The sequence below is a fragment of the Durio zibethinus genome, chromosome 18 (genome assembly GCF_047325235.1).
Source record: "Durio zibethinus cultivar Kanyao isolate XHJ-2024 chromosome 18, ASM4732523v1, whole genome shotgun sequence".
Classification (NCBI taxonomy): Eukaryota; Viridiplantae; Streptophyta; class Magnoliopsida; order Malvales; family Malvaceae; genus Durio; species Durio zibethinus.
In genome coordinates, this window is record NC_143179.1 from 7,926,920 (window position 1) to 7,944,848 (window position 17,929).

A 17,929-nucleotide genomic window follows, 5' to 3' on the forward strand; every position below is an offset into this window, starting at 1 on the left:
GATGTCGATGGGATAGTACTTTTCATCTTTATTTTTATTTTTATTTATTTATTCATTTTTTAAAAAACAAAATCTTAAAAGAAGCCAAAGAAGACTAAAGTCGAGCCCAATTTTATATTTATATTTATATTTTTAAATTTTTATTTAAGTGCCATACGATTGACATCCTTTTCGAGTTGGCCTTTTTACTGACCGACTTTATTCAATATCTAATAAAAATTAGGTTATTCCGCTTTTCCTTAACCGACTAAGTCCAAGGATTTCACCTATTTTTGGTGCGTTTTTGTTCATTTTATTTATTGAATTTAAATATTAATTTTAACAAAAATAAATTGATAAAAAGTTTTTGTAAAATTTTTTTAATTATAATTATAATAATTTTTTAATTACAAACATAATAATTATTATTATTATTTTTAATCTAAATCAATGAGATAGAATTGAGATAAATAAAGGGAAAAAAAATCCCAATTAGATATCCAAGTGGGTTATAATAATCGAATTTTTTAGAGCTGTCGAATTTTGTGGAACACTACTAATCGAATTTTAAGTTTAAGAACTCTCCTTTCTCTGTAATCCACAGCCAAGGCCTCCATGGCTTCTTCAAAGTTCTTCCTCAGCTTCTTCTTCCTCGTACTTTGTCTCAGAGTCACCGCCAAAAAAACCTATATTGTTCACATGAAACATCAAGAAAAACCTCTCTCTTTTGAAACTCATCATGATTGGTACACTTCCAGCTTGCAATCACTCTCCGACAGCCCAGCTGACTCCGTTCTCTATTCCTACACTGCTGGATTCAATGGCTTCGCTGCCTCTCTCGATCCAGAACAAGCTGAATCTCTTAGCAAATCAGACTCAGTTCTGGGTGTTTATGAAGACACCATTTACACTCTCCATACTACTCGTACCCCGCAATTCCTCGGCCTTGACGCAGAGTTGGGGCTCTGGGCTGGCCATAACACACAGCAACTCGAACAAGCTTCTCGGGATGTGATCATTGGTGTTCTAGACACTGGAGTTTGGCCAGAATCTATGAGCTTCGATGACTCTGACATGCCTGAGATTCCTTCAAAGTGGCGTGGCGAGTGTGAATCAGCTTCTGATTTTAGTCCCAAGCTTTGCAACAAGAAACTCATTGGAGCACGAAGCTTTTCCAAAGGTTACCACATGGCCGCTGGTAGTGGTGGAATTTACAAGAAACCCAAAGAGATCGGGTCCCCACGTGACAAAGATGGTCATGGCACCCACACTGCCAGCACTGCCGCTGGTTCTCACGTGGCTAACGCTAACCTCCTTGGATACGCAAGCGGAACTGCTCGTGGGATGGCAACTCACGCGCGCATCGCCACCTACAAGGTTTGCTGGGAAACTAGTTGCTTCGAATCCGACATTCTCGCCGGTATGGATCGTGCCATCCAAGACGGCGTCGACGTCCTCTCACTCTCCCTCGGCGGTGGATCCGCACCGTATTACCGCGACACCATCGCCATTGGAGCCTTCACGGCGATAGAGAAGGGTATTTTCGTCTCTTGCTCTGCTGGCAACGGCGGACCTACTAAGGCCACTCTTGCCAGCGTGGCACCTTGGCTTATGACCATTGGAGCCGGGACTTTAGATCGAGATTTCCCGGCTTATGCCGTTTTAGGAAACAAAATCCGTTACAACGGCGTCTCGCTTTATAGCGGTCAAGGAATGGGAAAGAAACCGGTCGGTTTGGTTTACGATAAAGGCAACGGTTCCAGGAATTTATGTTTGCCCGGTTCTCTCGACCCGGCTTTTGTGCGTGGGAAAATAGTGGTTTGCGACAGAGGAACGAACGCCCGTGTGGAAAAAGGAGCGGTTGTGCGCGACGCTGGTGGGGTGGGGATGATATTAGCGAATACGCCGGTGAGTGGTGAGGAACCGGTGGCTGACAGTCACTTGCTACCGGCGGTGGCGGTGGGGAGGAGAGTCGGTGACTTGATCAGGCAATACGCACAATCCGATCCTAATCCAACAGCTGTGCTTGTATTCGGTGGGACCGTCTTGAATGTGCGTCCTTCACCTATCGTTGCTGCGTTCAGTTCACGGGGACCCAATATGGTGACGCCGCAGATCTTGAAGCCGGACGTGATTGGGCCTGGAGTTAACATATTGGCTGCATGGTCAGAGGCTATTGGGCCTACTGGGTTGGCGAAGGACAGGAGGAAAACCAAGTTCAATATCATGTCAGGTACGTTATAACGGTTATGTTCTCGCCTGTTTTTAGTTTAATTTTATGATACATAACATCCGTCTTTGGTTTATATTTGGCTATTCGCCATGTTCAGTTGTTGACTTTAGCCAAATCTTGGTCGTTTCTTTTTCTGTTTCAAAAATGTAGGAACATCAATGTCCTGCCCACATGTCAGTGGGCTAGCAGCATTGCTCAAGGCAGCTCATCCAGAATGGAGCCCAAGTGCAATCAAATCCGCTCTCATGACCACTGCCTACACCCAGGACAACACCAACTCCTCTCTGAGGGATGCTGCTGATGGTTCATTGTCGAACCCATGGGCTTATGGTGCTGGCTATGTTGACCCCCAGAAAGCCCTTTCTCCAGGACTGGTATATGATATCTCTACAGAAGATTACATAGCATTCTTGTGCTCACTAGGCTACACCATTGATCATGTCAAGACTATAGTCAAGCGCCCTAATATTACATGTTCCACGAAATTCAAAGACCCTGGTGATCTGAATTACCCATCATTTTCAGTCGTGTTTGGGGACAAAAGGGTTGTTCGATACACTCGTGAATTGACGAATGTAGGCCCTGCAAAGTCCATATACGAAGTGACAGTTAATGGCCCGTCATCTGTTGGGATCTCAGTTAAGCCCAGGACACTCATCTTTGTGAACGTAGGGGAGAAGAAGAGGTACACAGTGACTTTTGTTGCTAAAAGAGGGACAAGCCCAATGCCTAAATCCGAATTTGGTTCAATAGTGTGGGGCAATGCCCAAAACCAAGTTAAGAGCCCAGTTTCTTTCTCATGGACATTATTGTGAGCATTTGAGCGTTCCAATTCTGGTTTTGCCATTAGGAGAAAACCAGTGCAATTGGCCCTCATCCAAGGAGAAAAACAACAATCCATGGACCCTCCTCTGGTCCTGAAGAAAAGGAAGGATGGAGATGGATAGAGTTTGGAAGTTTGCTTGTTTGTGTAATGGAATGACATAATACCAATTTTAAGATAAAAACCTTGACTTCTTCATTTGTTCATGAACAAAAGTAATCCTGATTGCTTTCTTGATTAGTTGATGGTATTAAAATGATTCCTTCTTTGCCAACAAGTTCTTTCCAATGGAGCCCCCATTATTGTAAATGACTCGTTAGCAACTATTGACAAATAAGTTCATGGAGCATTTGTGGGGCGGATTCGATGAACTAGCACACACAACACAAGGAAAAGAAGAGTGGACAAGGATGGACCCCTAGGAGATCTTTTTAAGTGCAGCAAGTCCAACCAATGTCACCAACTGAATAGTTTCAATGTTTTTATCCTTAAGCATATGTCTTATTCAGTCTCAGATATCTTTGAACTTGGACACTCGAATAGACTAGGAGGGTCTTTGCCTCGATTTTACGGGCCTCATTATCCTGACTGAACAAGGATGGCAATCACCTCCAACTTGAATGGCTAGCCTTTAAAAAACTGATCGAAAGGACATCTCATCACATAGTTTAGTTACGATTTTGCAGAAAGAAAAGCAGAAACCATAAAACCATTCGGAAATTGGCGTGTCAAATTCAATTGTTTACATCCATGATTGTCAGGTTGTAGGTCCACTGGTTGAAATTTGGACCTAGAAAAGGCCCATCATATACTCTCACTGTCAGCTATGACAATTCCTTCAATCTTCCCCAATGTAACTATTAAACGAAAAGAATTCGCCATCTTCTCACTCTTAAAAGCTATTGACTGGCTAAAATTGAATAACGTGTTTAGGATCAAGGTTTCCGAGCATAATTGCATCGATATATTATTAGAATAATAAGCAGCATGGGTTACAACAGGTTTTTGTACAATTGCGGCAAGGGCGTATCTTTGGACATTTAGGACAACAGCATTTCCATCCGCAACAACAGCAATCGGTGCATGATGGAAACTGAAAAATGCAACAGTTTCGGCTGCATGAGATCTTTCTACAGCAACTTGATTTAGGACAAGAGCAACACCGCCATTTTGGAATTGTGCAGCAGCTTAAACATGAATTGCAGTTACATGAATAGCATTTACATGAACTGCAGTCACATAAGCTGCATTTGCATGAACTGTAGTTGCATGAGCTGCATTTGCATGAAATGCAGTCCGATGAGCTGCAGTTGCAAAAATTACAGTCAAAGCACCGTGGGCATTTCAGATGACAAGAGTGCCAAGAATAACAGCAACAGCAGATCCATGACAAGTTAAAGCAGGATAATCCACTGCAAAAGAATGGAATTCATGTCATAAAGCAGGATATGTAGGGAAGTGAAATACTTAATAACAAAAATTTTGGTTCAAATGTAGAGATACAATATTGACACTTAGATATACACAAGTTCGCAGTAGGCAACATGTATAAACATGCAATTAGGTGAGGTTTCTTTATGATAGCTTATAATTATAAGTGTTTTATAATAGATCTTGTGTCCACAAAATCAAATTCCTTTTGAGATAGAATGAACTTCTAAGATATAAAGACAAAAGCACAAGAATTGGTACCAAAGCCACTTCCAAAACCGGTATGACTTCCGATTCTTCTGGCTTCTGCTTGAAGAGACAAAAAAATAAAACGTAAGGCTTACATCCTCTTCTAAACCTTACATAAAAATTTGTGAGAAATGACAAAATGTTTAGTTCTTACGTAGGTATTAGAGGATCTGAGTTTGCCATCACAAAATCTGTAACCCTGAGAAGAAAAAAATATCTGCATAAAATAGATTCTTTGACAAATGTGAAACTTTATCAATAGATAACCCAAAATATTAAAAAATGCATGGATGAACTATATCTCAACCAAAATTTTTGATTGACTAGAAGCTATTCAAGGTAATTACAAAATTGTGCATACTCTTTGCAGTATCTGGAAGCAGACTGGAGACTTTCAACAGATTTTAGCTCCTCCTGTTAAAACATAAAATTGTCAACAAAGAACGCAATTAAATGACTTTATAGGAAAATTTACTAAAATAAAACTAAATATGGTTGATTTAAGAGGATGAATTCTTTTGCAAGTGTACCACACAGTACACAGTTCCAAAGGCACATGATTTGATGACGCCATCATCTCTTGCTAGAATAAAAACAGAAAGTTCTCTAGCATCAACAAATCCAAATCAGTCGTTCATTCAGAACATTTTATATCTGCAACAACATATTGTTTGAACCATTTTTTTAAAAGCAAAATTATTATGCGAACTTTTTAAAATTTGATGCAAATTCATAGGTTGATGATACATTTTACAGGGAGTGAACCATCTACAACACAAGAATATTTTCAGAAATTTGATGCACTCTGTACTACGCTTCAGTTGCAAGTAACAAATTTACATTACTGGTTAATCTGATTCGAAAGACTTACATAATTCAAACATTAACCAAAATACATGAACAACAATCGACAGATTTCAGTGTTTGATGAGCCAAACCTATCCTGCTTTTAAACAGGGGAATCAATGCTAATAATAATGTTTATGGTTTTATAGACAAATAATAATCCTCTATTCCTCTACAGCGGTGTGCAGATCCAGAGGCAGACTACTGCTACACTCACCAAGCGGGTAGGGTGACCTGAACCGGCTCAGTAGTAATGCATGATTCAGCTAGTTGTTAGGGACTAAAGTCTCCACCAAAAGTTACTATGTTAGAGAAAAAAACATTTTCCCAGTTTGCTTTTTTAGCTAAAGGAACACACAGTAGATTTCTTCCTTTTCATGTTTTCAATTTAACGTTTACCGGCATCTTTCCTTTTGATCCATAAAACTCTCACCATCCAGAAACATAAATATCGTTGACTCTCTTTCCATTTTGGAATTTGAAAGTAAAATTGTTTCAAAATACGAAGAAATTTCTTTATGTTGCGTTGGGATTTTCCAATTTAAAAGGGAGAGAATTAGATTCTAAAATTTGGTTCAAAAACTTTGTATCCAAACGTGACATTAACTTTCATGTATAAAATAGGAAACTTGAAATCTTACAATTTGCACTAGCAACTAGCAAGCACAACATCGTAAGTTCATTTTCTTATCCTAATCGATTAAAAAACAAAACCTTAAGCAATTTATGCATACTAACATGTCAGTAATTAATTTAGAACTAAACACAAAGCAATCCAAATTAAAACACACCTCAAGAAAACGAATCTCTCTCTCGAGCATCTGAACCTTAGCCGTTTCCCTTCGCTTCCCATACAAATCCGGATACTCTGGCGGCGATTTTGGACATGGTGGAGGCAGAGACGGCACAGACGAAGAAACACCTGACCTGGCAGCCATTAATTTCCTGGTACAACTCGGATTCTTCCGTCACTGCCAGAAAGAAGAATGCTGGCTTTGTTTTTTCAACAGTATCATCCTCTCACTCCCGAAGAAAACAAAACAAGAAGCAGTGTAGTACTACCAGAAGTAGAGTATGGAAACACAGGAAGTAAGGCAGTCACTTCTTTTGTATAGCATAAAGGGTTAGTAAGAGACAAACAAGAAGCGGGATGTAATGTTAGGTGTGAAAGCTAATACGAAAAAAAGGAAAGCATTTTTTGGGGTATGGCGGTGGCAGAGGAGTAATTAACGTTTCTGACAAGGATAATTACGACCCAGAACAAGAAAGACTCGGGCAGAAGCAAATGTGGGTGCAACCAAGTGAAAGTAAATGGGGGTTGTGGCTGTGGAGGTTATTTTTTAAAAAATAATAATAATAATAAAGTCATTGCTGTAGTTGAAGTTGCAGAAGCAGAGATTAAATGGGGATTTAAAGGATAGACAAAGGATGATAAATATGGTGAAGGCAAAAAGGGTCTCATCATTATTAGATGAAGTCACAGAGAGTGCGTGGAGAAAGAAACAGAGATCTGATCGTTCTTGGGACACAACCTTTGTGCATGGTAATAATGCAACAGTAATAATAGTAAAGACGGCTGTGAAAAAGCCTGCAACTGTTTGTACGAACTCATTTAAGCTAGAGTTTCAGTCTTTCCCACAGAGTGTTTTCTTTTTTGATCTGTGTTTTGGGTGGTGAAACTATAACTTAACTCGTATTAAAATGAAAAGAAAAACACAATAACAGTTATTATGCTTAAAACGCCATCTCAGCTGTATAAATTTGTATATATTGGCTGCATTATTTGGTTTGATCAGTCTTCCTGGTGGGTGGGGATGCAGAATTGCAGAAGGCAGAGACGCGAAAAGCACGATGTAGTACCTCAGATCGCACGTGACATCTCCGTAGGAAAGAGAAACAGGCTAAAAAATATTTTTTTAGAAAAAAAAGCTTTGGTTTTTGGGGTAATTGCATTGTTCAACGACGAATCAGCCCTCACTTAGAGAAAGAGAAAAATAGTGGGGAACAATAACTAGTCTAGTCTGAGGTAAAAAAAAAAAAAAAAGTCAGGTGATGTAAGTTTTTATTTTTTATTCCTGGGAATTGCCTTTTGCAAAAGATGTTGAAATTTTGGAAAAAAAAAAAACCCTTTGAATCATTGAACAAGTGGGGAAAAAGGGGTCATTCTCTGACTATCAAAGGAAGAAATAAGGTAGATTAAGTCATAGTACGATACAGGGTAAATTCCAATGTTATTTTTGGTACAGTCACTCAGGAATTTTTATCTTTACCTCGTGTTCGTTCAAAATTAATGCTCTTTCATCTTTTCCTCCTCTCTGAGTTCCCCTGCACCTCATTTACTATGTTCTTTTTTCTTTTTCCATTTTGCAATGGGATATTTGACATCAGGCAAGGCATTTATAAGAGCAAATTCTTAGAGAGACATTTCTTTATCAGAGTTTTATTGATTGATTATCATTGAATAAGTAAAGGAGAAAAAAATCTAGTTTTGTGGAATTTGGTTCTTTTTTTTTTGCAGTAATTCCTCCAAATACTTATCATTTGTTAATAGAAAGTAAAGGAAATTGTAGGGTTTTTAAAATCAACAATGTACTTTTAAGGTTTGCTCATATGCATTCTTCCTGGAAAGTTAAAACTATTAGTACTAAATGAAGGGAAAGTGTGGATGCAGCTCTGGCTGAAAACCCAATATTTTCAAATTTCTTGTGATAAGAGAGGCCCCAACAGTGGTTCTACAAGGATATTGGTTGATGGTGCAGGCAGTACATGATTAGTGACTTTTTTCATAGCACTATCATGTCGTGCCCTCAACTATTCTTCTGAGACTCTGGCTTCTTCCACTCTCGGCTCTGCCTCCTCCTGCTAGATCATATCCAAAACCCCTGACAGTGATGATCTCCTAACAGGATTTTGCTTCAATGTAAACAGTTGAAATTTAGTACGACAAAAGTCAACTCGGTTAAGAAAAAAAATTACTAACAGTGAATTCCAAAATCATTGTCACAAAATCGAGGGTTGGTTTTTGAATATTTTAGGGGTCCTTGTTGGGAAGAAAACAGTAGAGTAGAGGGGGGCAGTTCCCTTGTCTCCCCAATATCTGCACGCCCACTTTTGCTCTCCCTTTCATGGTTATTGTAATAGCATCAGGTCTCCCACCAGACCCCGATTAAAGCTTGTGGTTAGGGTTCCCATTCCAGCCTAACTTCCCTTCCAGATTCATAGCCTTTTTTATTTAGGCTGTAGTGATCTGCCGGGTTGGTCTCTAGGCTTGAATACAATGGCAGTATCATCGGAAACAATCATTAAACCTTTTCAACCAAAATTTTGTTAATCAGCCAAAATTGAATTTCAGCGATACTAATTCACATGAATTGCTGGATCAAAAGTATCCAACTGAATTTATTTGCATTCATACCAATGAATTCATGATAATCATGTACAATTTGATGACCGGAATCATCGTTTCTACCATTTTTTTCTGACAAACTAAAATGGCAAAATCATTTTCTTTCAATAAAAAAGGGAAAATCATTTTTTTCTGAAAGGTTTCCGTCCTCCCAAGTCACTGATTTCATGCAATTATTCAAACAAACAGACCCTAGTAACAAAGCAACTCCCAGTAGTTTTGTGCTCGTAGAGTCTGAAAGGTTGAGAGACACTTTTTCCACGCGCACTCGGGTGGCGTGATAACACACAACTTGAGGTAGAGAGGGGGCCTCCACCGCCCCACTGTGGGGTCCTGAATCTCTGTCTGAATGGAGTGGACCCGATTTTTCGGAAGAGAAGTCATCTCACTTTGATGCAGACTCTCAACTCGTTCTTTTGCAAAGTTCAACTCCAACAAACACGTCAAGGTAACGAAGTACATAATTTAATAATTAATTAAAGGAGAAAAAATAAATTAAGGGTAATATCAGAAATGTGATCAAGTTGGCGGTGCATGTAAAGTGGGTTGAAGATAACGTGAGCAGGTGCGACAATGGTGGACTGTTTGTGTTTCAGAAATGAACTATCATTGTCCGATTACTCTTTTGAGATAGTGATGTTAGGCTTCCACTGACGACAACTGCAGTACAAAGCAAAGATCTTTTTGGGTATTTTCCAATTTCTCGATACGCCCAAGGGGTGGCCTGCTACTAGCTCGGCTATGATCTGATCATCAACAGCTAGACTCGTTCTTGGTCATTACACATCACATCGGGTTGGGTTGAAGCCCAAAAACAGAATCCTTGGCCCGTATGGGCTGACAGTCTATAATAACTTGAATTTGGACATCAATAGCTTTATTGATATGTTACAGCCCATTATAAACAACGGAACCGAGCATCGATTTGTGCTCTTCGTGTCTTCCTTTACTGCCTTTTTCCCCTCTTTCAATTTTTGGCAACATTAAGTTAAAATTGATGATATCGCCTGAATATCCAAAAAAAAAAAAAAAAAAAGTAAAAGATTACGCAAAGAATCCTATTCCTATCTCACTTGAAAGGATTGTGTTTGCTTCACAGGTTCATCAAACAGGCGTCAACTGTGAAATAGTTGCTCAACTACCAACAGATTAGTGGGGAACTGGATAATAAACCGTCGGTGCTACCAATCATGGCTAATTCCCAAGTTTTCTTCTTTTAATCAATCGCAGCTTCATATTTTCAAACAACGAGAAACAAATAAACAGAAGAGTAATTGATTTTAAAACGCAAAGAAAATCATATAATTCAAGGGAAAAAACGGTACCGATATTTCGTACAGGAAATACCGGTACAGTATACAAAGTAAAGAAAAATAGTATAAGTAGAACAGTGAAGAGAAAATGGTGTCAAGCGCAAGCGCAAACGTTCTCCGCCGTCGTCTCCTCATCAGCGCACCTGAAAAACAAGTACCCAACAGCGAGTCCCAAAACGATGGCCAAGAAAACGCCTCCGTTGAACGACATGATAGCCAACATCAGGAGATACCCGATCGCCGAGTTGATTCCGAAGAGCACGGCGGTCGCAAGTGTCGCGGAGCGGCGGTGTTTCTGGAGGAGAGGGACGTCGGCGCCAGCAGAGGAAGGTTGGGATGGTTTGGAGGAAGCGAGGGATCTGAAACGGAGGCGCCGATCTTCCATGTACTGGTAAAAGGAAGAGAAGAGGAAACAAGCGAGTAGAGTGAGAAGGTAACTCAGCCATGAATCGGTCTTCCAGGAATCGATGAGGAGAGTTATGTCTTTTCCCCAATATAAGGTCATGTGCATCATCTTCGTTTTTTGTTTGTTGAGTGAATCCCAAAAACAGAAAAAAAAAAGAAAAAAGAAAGAGGAAGTATTGAAGAAGCAGGAGGAAAGATTTTGGTTTCTTGTTTGAGAAACAAATCTTAAAATTTGACAGCGTCTTGGCCTGGTCTGGGATTTCTGAAACCAATCTCGTTCTATGATGCGTTTGCCCGTTGGAGTTTGTATTTACGATTATGGCCTTAATACGATGTGCTTACCTAAGCGTGGAATAATTAAAGTTCTAAAAGAATGGGACATAAAGTGCCCGAGTGCATGCCGACTGTCGTCATCTTACAGGAGTTAGAGGTGGTTTTAAAATAAAAATATTCACATAATATTAATTTGTAGATTTTTTTTTAGATAAAATCATAAAATTTAATGAAATTAAAATAGGTAATATTTTATAAATTAATATGATTTTTTGTATTTGATATTAGAATTGATTCTAAGTACCAATGATGTGTCATTGAAGTTAAAATTATCGTTGAAACAAAAAAAATATTATAATCTTATAAAAGAGTCATAAATTTTATAACGATTATGTATTAAAATTAATCTTAATTTTATATTGATTATATATTAAAATTAATCTTAAAATATAAATATTTACATTATTTGGGAGATATTTTTGATAAAATAAAATTATAAAATTTAATGAATTAAAGTGGATAATGTTTTATAAGTTGACGTTCCCCGTGACACTGGGTGTGGGATGGACAAAATGGCTGCTGGATTTGGATAAGGGATTAACTACAAAGCAGCATTTCCAGAAAAAAATGGTTTGGATGAGTTCAGAATCGAGACGCATATTCTGTGTTCACAAACTGAGCTGACAGTGAACAATTCACTGCATTGGCAAGAAACACTGTTCCCTGTCCAATTCTAAAGCACTGAATTGTTCATAAATCTAAATAGTTAATCACAAAGTTGAAAAACAGATATTGAGAGATGGGTGAAAAGGCAACGACGAAGAAATAGCAAACCAGAGGCCTAAATCAAGCAAGTTCAACATTTAAATATAATCTTATTAATTAAAGGTATGCATTCCATGGTTGTCAAACCATGTGGGAGAGACAGCATGCTAGTAAGAGAAGAGAAATGAAGCCAACACAAGAGCAAGCGCAATCAGTGATACAAATTGAGTTTGAGACCAAAGATATTGAACAATGTTCTTTTAAAGCAACAGGAAATTTGTAGCATGGGAAACTTGCAATTCTACCATGTAACTATTTTTATATACTTGCTGTTGGTGAAGATATGACAAGTGCAGTTTACATAATTATTCCAACCAAATGCTATACAACAATCTGAGCAAAATTTATCCTCCCATTTCATTGCTCATTCTTAAAATGGAAATGCACTAACCACCGGGGGACTGAATTCTGTCAGTCAGGTTCAGAAGTCACCAATGACAATATGATAGAATCAAGGCCATAAGTCTGTCAACCTAGACCTACTGACAAAGCACCCATGGATGTGCTCACCCGAACAATGAGAAATGTCAAGTAGATTATTATAAGTCCAACCCCTAGTGTCTTGCTTGGGCGCATATCATTCCGGGGCAACACAATGAAGGACCAAATGAGCCCCATAGCTAGAAATCCCATTGTAAAAGACAAGCTACTATCTCGAGGAACTATGTATGGAGCAGGTCTCTTATACCAGGCTCCGAGCACCAGTGAGATCCCCAAACCAGCAAGGGTGTTGAACATAGGTCCTGCATAGCATCCTGACATGGCAATCCGTACGCTATCCCCATCATTCATTGCCAGTGCAAAATTTGACATCAAATCACCCATTGAATTGCCCCATGCCAATACGGTCAGACCAAGGATTGATGGGTTAATCCCAAAGATCACACCTAACGCTACCAACAAAGCAACAAGCTCATTTGCAAGAATATAAAACCAGACAATACTCATAAAAAATCCTCCAAAAACCCATGGAAGCAAAAACCTGTGAGGTGGCTGATCAGATGCGGTATATAGATATGCAGGAACTCCAAGTATACCACCGAACATAACACCAATAAAGTATGCAATTTCCTTACTCAAAGGACCTGCATCGTCTTGAATGTTCCACAAAAAAGCCAGAAGAATCGGTGCCAATGTAGCACTAGCCACAGCATACCCCTTGGACCATCTCTCCTCTTCTACTATAGGAATTGTCAACCGTCTCGGAAGTGTCAATGGCAACTCCAACAATGAAAGAAATTTAGAACAAGAAAAGGAAGACCGATCTTTCAGTGTTTCCTCATCATTCCAACCCCATATCGGTTTTGGACTGTCTGCAGGCTCATTTGAATAAATTGCCACATGAGATGCCCACATCCAGTGAGGTAACCTATTTTCAAGACACGGTACATCACTTTTTGAGTCAGATTCAAGCAGTGAGGCATAGATAGAATCCCCCTCTTCATCTCCATGACAAAATGTACCCCCTTTAACTGGTAGCAATGGTGTTACATAGCCCAACTTAAACATCCGAACGTTTATCCTAGCAATCTCATTGAGAGCAACCGCAAGTACATAAATCACATAAAGTAAAACAAAGAGCAATGCAGTTCCAACAGTCACCTCTCCAACAGTTAAAAACAGAAAAAGCCATATTAAACTAAACAGAAAGAAACCTATATCCCTGACAAAGGAATTCCTATCAATCTGAACCCTCCTCTCAGCTATACAAAGAGAAATAATCCCAACAACAACACAAGTAACAAAAACAGCTCCTCCCAACACACTATTAATTCCTACCTCCCCTGCGTCCTTACCCACAAAAGCAGCAATGCTGGCAAATACATCAGGAGCACCATTCCCTAATGGCAACAAAGTAACCCCAGCAACAGTTGGTGACATTTTCAATAAATTCGAAAGCTTTTCCAAAGTACAACAGAAGTAATCCGCCGCAGTATTTCCCAATAAATAAAACAATGCAATCAACCATATAGCCAACACGGCAAACCCCAAAAAACTAAAATTTTCACAACTACAATACAAAAACTTGATATAGTTGAAAAACCCACCAGCAGTACACTCGGGGTGGGCAATCAAGTACTCACATCGGGTTGGATAACCCTTGTGTTCAAATAATCCAGAGCAAAATTTGGGATCTCTAGCTGTCAAACTATCTGCAACCAATTCATCAACTTGGACATTGGTATCATTAGTTTCTATAATTCTTCTTTGGATAACGTTAACCTGATCACCAAACCCACCTCTGGGTTTCACTAAAAATGAGTTTTTTAGAACATTTTCCTGAGTGTAAAACAAGAAAACTAATACCAAGGCACAAATAGAATGAAATACTCCACGAAATTTGGAGCGTCTTTTACCACACAAAAGAAGCCGTTCTATCATATTTGAGTGCCAAGCTTAACAGGGAAATCAGATGAAAGAAACAGGAAACTGGAAGGAGGTTTTTGTTCTAGGATTTCAATTTACAAAACATGGGATAGTCCGAAGAAATGGGAATTGGCAAGGTGTTAAAAACAGGGATTGGACAAAAGGAAATTAAATTAGCCGGAGAGGGAAACAAGAGAGGAAGCTTCAAGGAGGTTTCATCGAGGAACTGCTCGTCTGATGATGATATTTTGGGAAAGGCAAAGGACAATAATAATTGGGATTTGAGAGATGCACTCTGCAAATTTGATGGGGAAAAACAATGAGCCGTGGTGCGTCAGCGGGCGTGGAAAAGGCTGTGTCGTTTTCGGTTTTCACGCGTTGCGTAATGGGGCCTGGACAAGGCATTGGACACCGACAAAAAATCTGGTCCGCTACTAATTTGGGCTGTTGCCCTTCATTTGGTTGTGAACTTTTGATTGAGAAAACAAAAGATTTGTAGATAAGGCCACTACAAATATTAATTCTGATGCTTTGCTATTTGCTATTTGCTATTTGCTATTTTGCATTGCAGGTTCAGATCAAATGATGTTCGAGGTACCGTACTAATCAGATGTTTTGCACGGGATAATTTGGATTGACTTACTATTGCCTTCGATCATATTCCTAATTGTTCAGCATACTCTATGTGTCACAGTTGATCTGCTGATTTTTCCCCCTATCATTGGAATAGGTTCCCCATGAAATGATACAACTAATGAGCATGTTTGCTTCCCTCTCTGACAAGTGAAAACTTCCATGCTCTGTACGTGCACATGCATTTAGGTTTACCAACAAATGAAGCTGAGATAAATGGTGCTTTTGGTGGAGAAAAAGCAACTGGCAGTGGTCGTGAAGCTGGAAGTGACCCATGGAGGCAATACTTACAGAGTTCCTCATGGTAATTTTTCATTCTTCATTCGTAGTTGTTAATCATGTGCTACTCTTCATAATGACTCAAACGATTATTGTCCTTGGCAGTATGATCAATTATGGAAATGAACTGCCGTTTGCTCAAGGGACAAATTTAGGCCAATGAATTGGATTGTTGTGAGGGATGTATGTTCTGTCATTTGTCTGTAATCTCTGATCCACATACTGGGTCAACATTACCATCCAAAATCTGCTGTCAAGGTTATGCTTCCCCTGGCAGTTTCTGTACCAGGAAAAACCATAAACGAACAGCCTGTACCAGGAATCTACGTTGTTCGTCTCCATTTTCCTTTCAGTGTGGGTTCACTTAATAAATCCCTCCACCAGAAATGCAGCAATATTGAGGTAAAGAATTGTTAGGATGACCCCGATGACGATTCTAGTAAGGCTCTAAGTCTCAATCTCAGTTCCCACAGGCTTTACTTTCTACCATAATTTCTTTGAAGGTGGACTTCAATCAGTCGAAGGGAATGCCAAATTTATTATGGGTTAGGTGAAACTACTTCAAAAAAAAGTCCAAGGGACGAATCCCCCACTTGACCCATGAATCCAGGGAACTGCTGAAACAGAGCTGACTAGCCGAATCAGGAGCAGTAATCTGGCCTAATAATTGCTCTCTTGTCACATCTTTATATCCTCGTTCTTGGGGCAAAGATTTTTCAAAAATGTCAGGACAACTCTAGATATTTTTTCTTTTTGGTTGGGAGGGTTTAAGTTGTTGCCAAAAAAGAAGACTAGAAATGAAAAGGACAAGATAATTTTATTTGATTGTGCACTTGCTAATTGAAACTGCAGCTACAGTCCCATCTGGCTAATTCTGCAATGTTCCAAGCCATAATATGACAAGAAACCTTGGACTTAATCGACCAAATGCTGTAATCTGTTTAATCAGCGACCAGATCTGTACTAATAATACTCAGAAAATGTTATGGGCCGAGACTACAGACTACAGAGTACGGACCCCAAAAATTAAGAAGACAAGGGAAAGTGCAGAAATTATCGTGATGAGTCTAAGCGTGGTTCAGCTTCTTTCTTTGTTTATAGGAAATTTCCTTGCACTTCCATTTTCTGTTATCATTTTCCTTTTGTGTTTACCTTTTATGCCACAATTTCTTTATCTGCTTACTCTCTTCCACATAAGGCACTTTTCACAGCTGGCCAGGCTGAAATTTGACTCAAAACCAGCTCAAACACCACCATTTTCATACAACCTCACATGCTGGAAGATTCTCTCTACCAAATCTTTTCTCCTAAATATTCAAAATTAAGACAAATCGAACCACCGTTCATTGTTACTCAAGAACAATGTCATTATTGTAATTGTTATCAGCTTCAGCTACAGTTATCTTAAACAAGTGGGCATTAAGTTCACCTGGGACATTAAACTGTGCCTGGGTTATGCTCAACAATAATGCACTAAAAAAAATAAAAGAACACAGGCTAAATATAAGAAACTTTGAAACCTGAAGAAGTTCATCAGATATATGCTATAAACACTGGATATAGAAGGTCCATAAATTCAGATGCCAAAACATTATAGCAATAAAGACCCTGTATTTGTAGTTTATATAGCAATCTGACATTGAAACAGAGTTCCTTTGTTTCCTTTTTTTCTTAATATATTTTTACCTTTAAACTTGAGAAGAATAATTCAGCTAGAAAGAGCTGAGAAACAACTCTCAGATCGAACAAGAGAAGGAACCTTGACTCCTTCAAATCCCGGCAAGACAATACTTGAATTAGACCTAAGAGCTCGTGGTGAATCCAGACATCGACGAAGAATCCTGCCCATGGCAGAGATGGGGTGCTCTGTTTCATCCAAAGGACTCGACGCTCTAAACTTCTTGCAGAAACTGATGTGTCGGTCCAGTGCTTCCTCGATGGAGATAACCGTATCCGATCTCAGAGCCTCATCCTTGACCGCCTCTATGCAGAGCCCACAAATCCAACGGCCCTGGTAACGTTCCCGGACACGCAGGATATAAGTTGGTGTGCATTCCTCTGTGAACCCGCAGGACTCGCATTTAACGCAGTGAATTTCAATCGGAGCAGTCACTTTGCTTGGTGGGTTTTGAGTATCTGAGCCTGCAATTGCCATTGCATGGAAACAAACATTGAAAATTCGGTCCTTTGCTCTGTTTTCTCCGTTTATTAACTCTGTTTGATTTTTCTGTTTGTGTTCTGTAACTTTATATTGTGAAGCGAGAGGAGCAGGGACTGAAAGTGATTTATGTCATGTGGGTGTGATTAAAGAGGGTAAATAATTAAGGAAAAAAAGAATAAAGTGCTTTCTAAGTTTGTGTCTGTGTCCGGATTTTGTTTTAAACCAGGTTTAAGATGTCGGGTTTCTTCAATTTGTCTCTAACGGGGATGGTGGAAGGGTTTGGAATAAATATGACCATATCTGTATTTTCTTTTGTATATAATATTTATAAAATATAAAAATTATCATATTTACATATTAAATATAAAATATTTTTTTTATATATCAAATTTATTTATAAGTTTTATTAACATTTTAAATGATATAATAATATTTACAATAATTATCAAATCTGATCTAGAGATGTGGGGTTATACTAATATAGAGGTGATTAAATCAAAGTCCTCTCCATTTTGATACGGTTGTTAAAACTCCCGATGATTGATGCTTTGACTTTCGTGTAATTGCAAGGTATATGGCATATAAAAATGAAAAGCTGCCACTGCTAAAGTTGCCGTCACTAATCGAGAGGTGACAGCCACATGCAACGCCAGAAAGGATAAAGATGGATTTACTTCAATAAAAAACTCAATAAAAATTAAAACTT

At 38.9% G+C, this 17,929-nt stretch overlaps 4 protein-coding genes and 1 pseudogene across 5 annotated transcripts; 1 reads left to right on the plus strand and 4 right to left on the minus strand.

Moving 5' to 3' along the window:
* The first annotated feature begins 448 nt into the window (after nt 1-448).
* Nucleotides 449-3,373, plus strand: LOC111299191 (subtilisin-like protease SBT1.8). The gene is made up of 2 exons (XM_022894245.2): nt 449-2,212; nt 2,363-3,373. Exons 1-2 carry the CDS (start codon nt 595-597, stop codon nt 3,025-3,027), a joined length of 2,283 nt encoding a protein of 760 aa, XP_022749980.2. The 5' UTR covers nt 449-594; the 3' UTR covers nt 3,028-3,373.
* A 512-nt stretch (nt 3,374-3,885) lies between these two features.
* LOC111299192 (uncharacterized) lies at nt 3,886-6,727 on the minus strand. The gene is made up of 5 exons (XM_089747238.1): nt 6,353-6,727; nt 5,077-5,129; nt 4,870-4,914; nt 4,728-4,772; nt 3,886-4,447 (listed from the first exon to the last, which is right to left on the minus strand). The coding sequence occupies exons 1-5, from the start codon at nt 6,497-6,499 to the stop codon at nt 4,006-4,008; spliced, it is 732 nt and encodes a 243-aa protein (XP_089603364.1). The 5' UTR covers nt 6,500-6,727; the 3' UTR covers nt 3,886-4,005.
* A 3,431-nt stretch (nt 6,728-10,158) lies between these two features.
* LOC111300382 (copper transporter 5-like) lies at nt 10,159-11,105 on the minus strand. The gene has a single exon (XM_022896024.2). It carries the CDS (start codon nt 10,792-10,794, stop codon nt 10,375-10,377), a length of 420 nt encoding a protein of 139 aa, XP_022751759.1. The 5' UTR covers nt 10,795-11,105; the 3' UTR covers nt 10,159-10,374.
* Nucleotides 11,106-11,999: 894 nt separating this feature from the next.
* Nucleotides 12,000-14,502, minus strand: LOC111299193 (cation/calcium exchanger 4 pseudogene; annotated as a pseudogene). The gene has a single exon (XR_016329721.1). The product of XR_016329721.1 is annotated as a cation/calcium exchanger 4 pseudogene (transcript).
* A 137-nt stretch (nt 14,503-14,639) lies between these two features.
* On the minus strand, nt 14,640-17,477 carry LOC111299194 (uncharacterized). The gene has a single exon (XM_089747239.1). It carries the CDS (start codon nt 17,215-17,217, stop codon nt 16,771-16,773), a length of 447 nt encoding a protein of 148 aa, XP_089603365.1. The 5' UTR covers nt 17,218-17,477; the 3' UTR covers nt 14,640-16,770.
* Nucleotides 17,478-17,929: the final 452 nt, after the last annotated feature.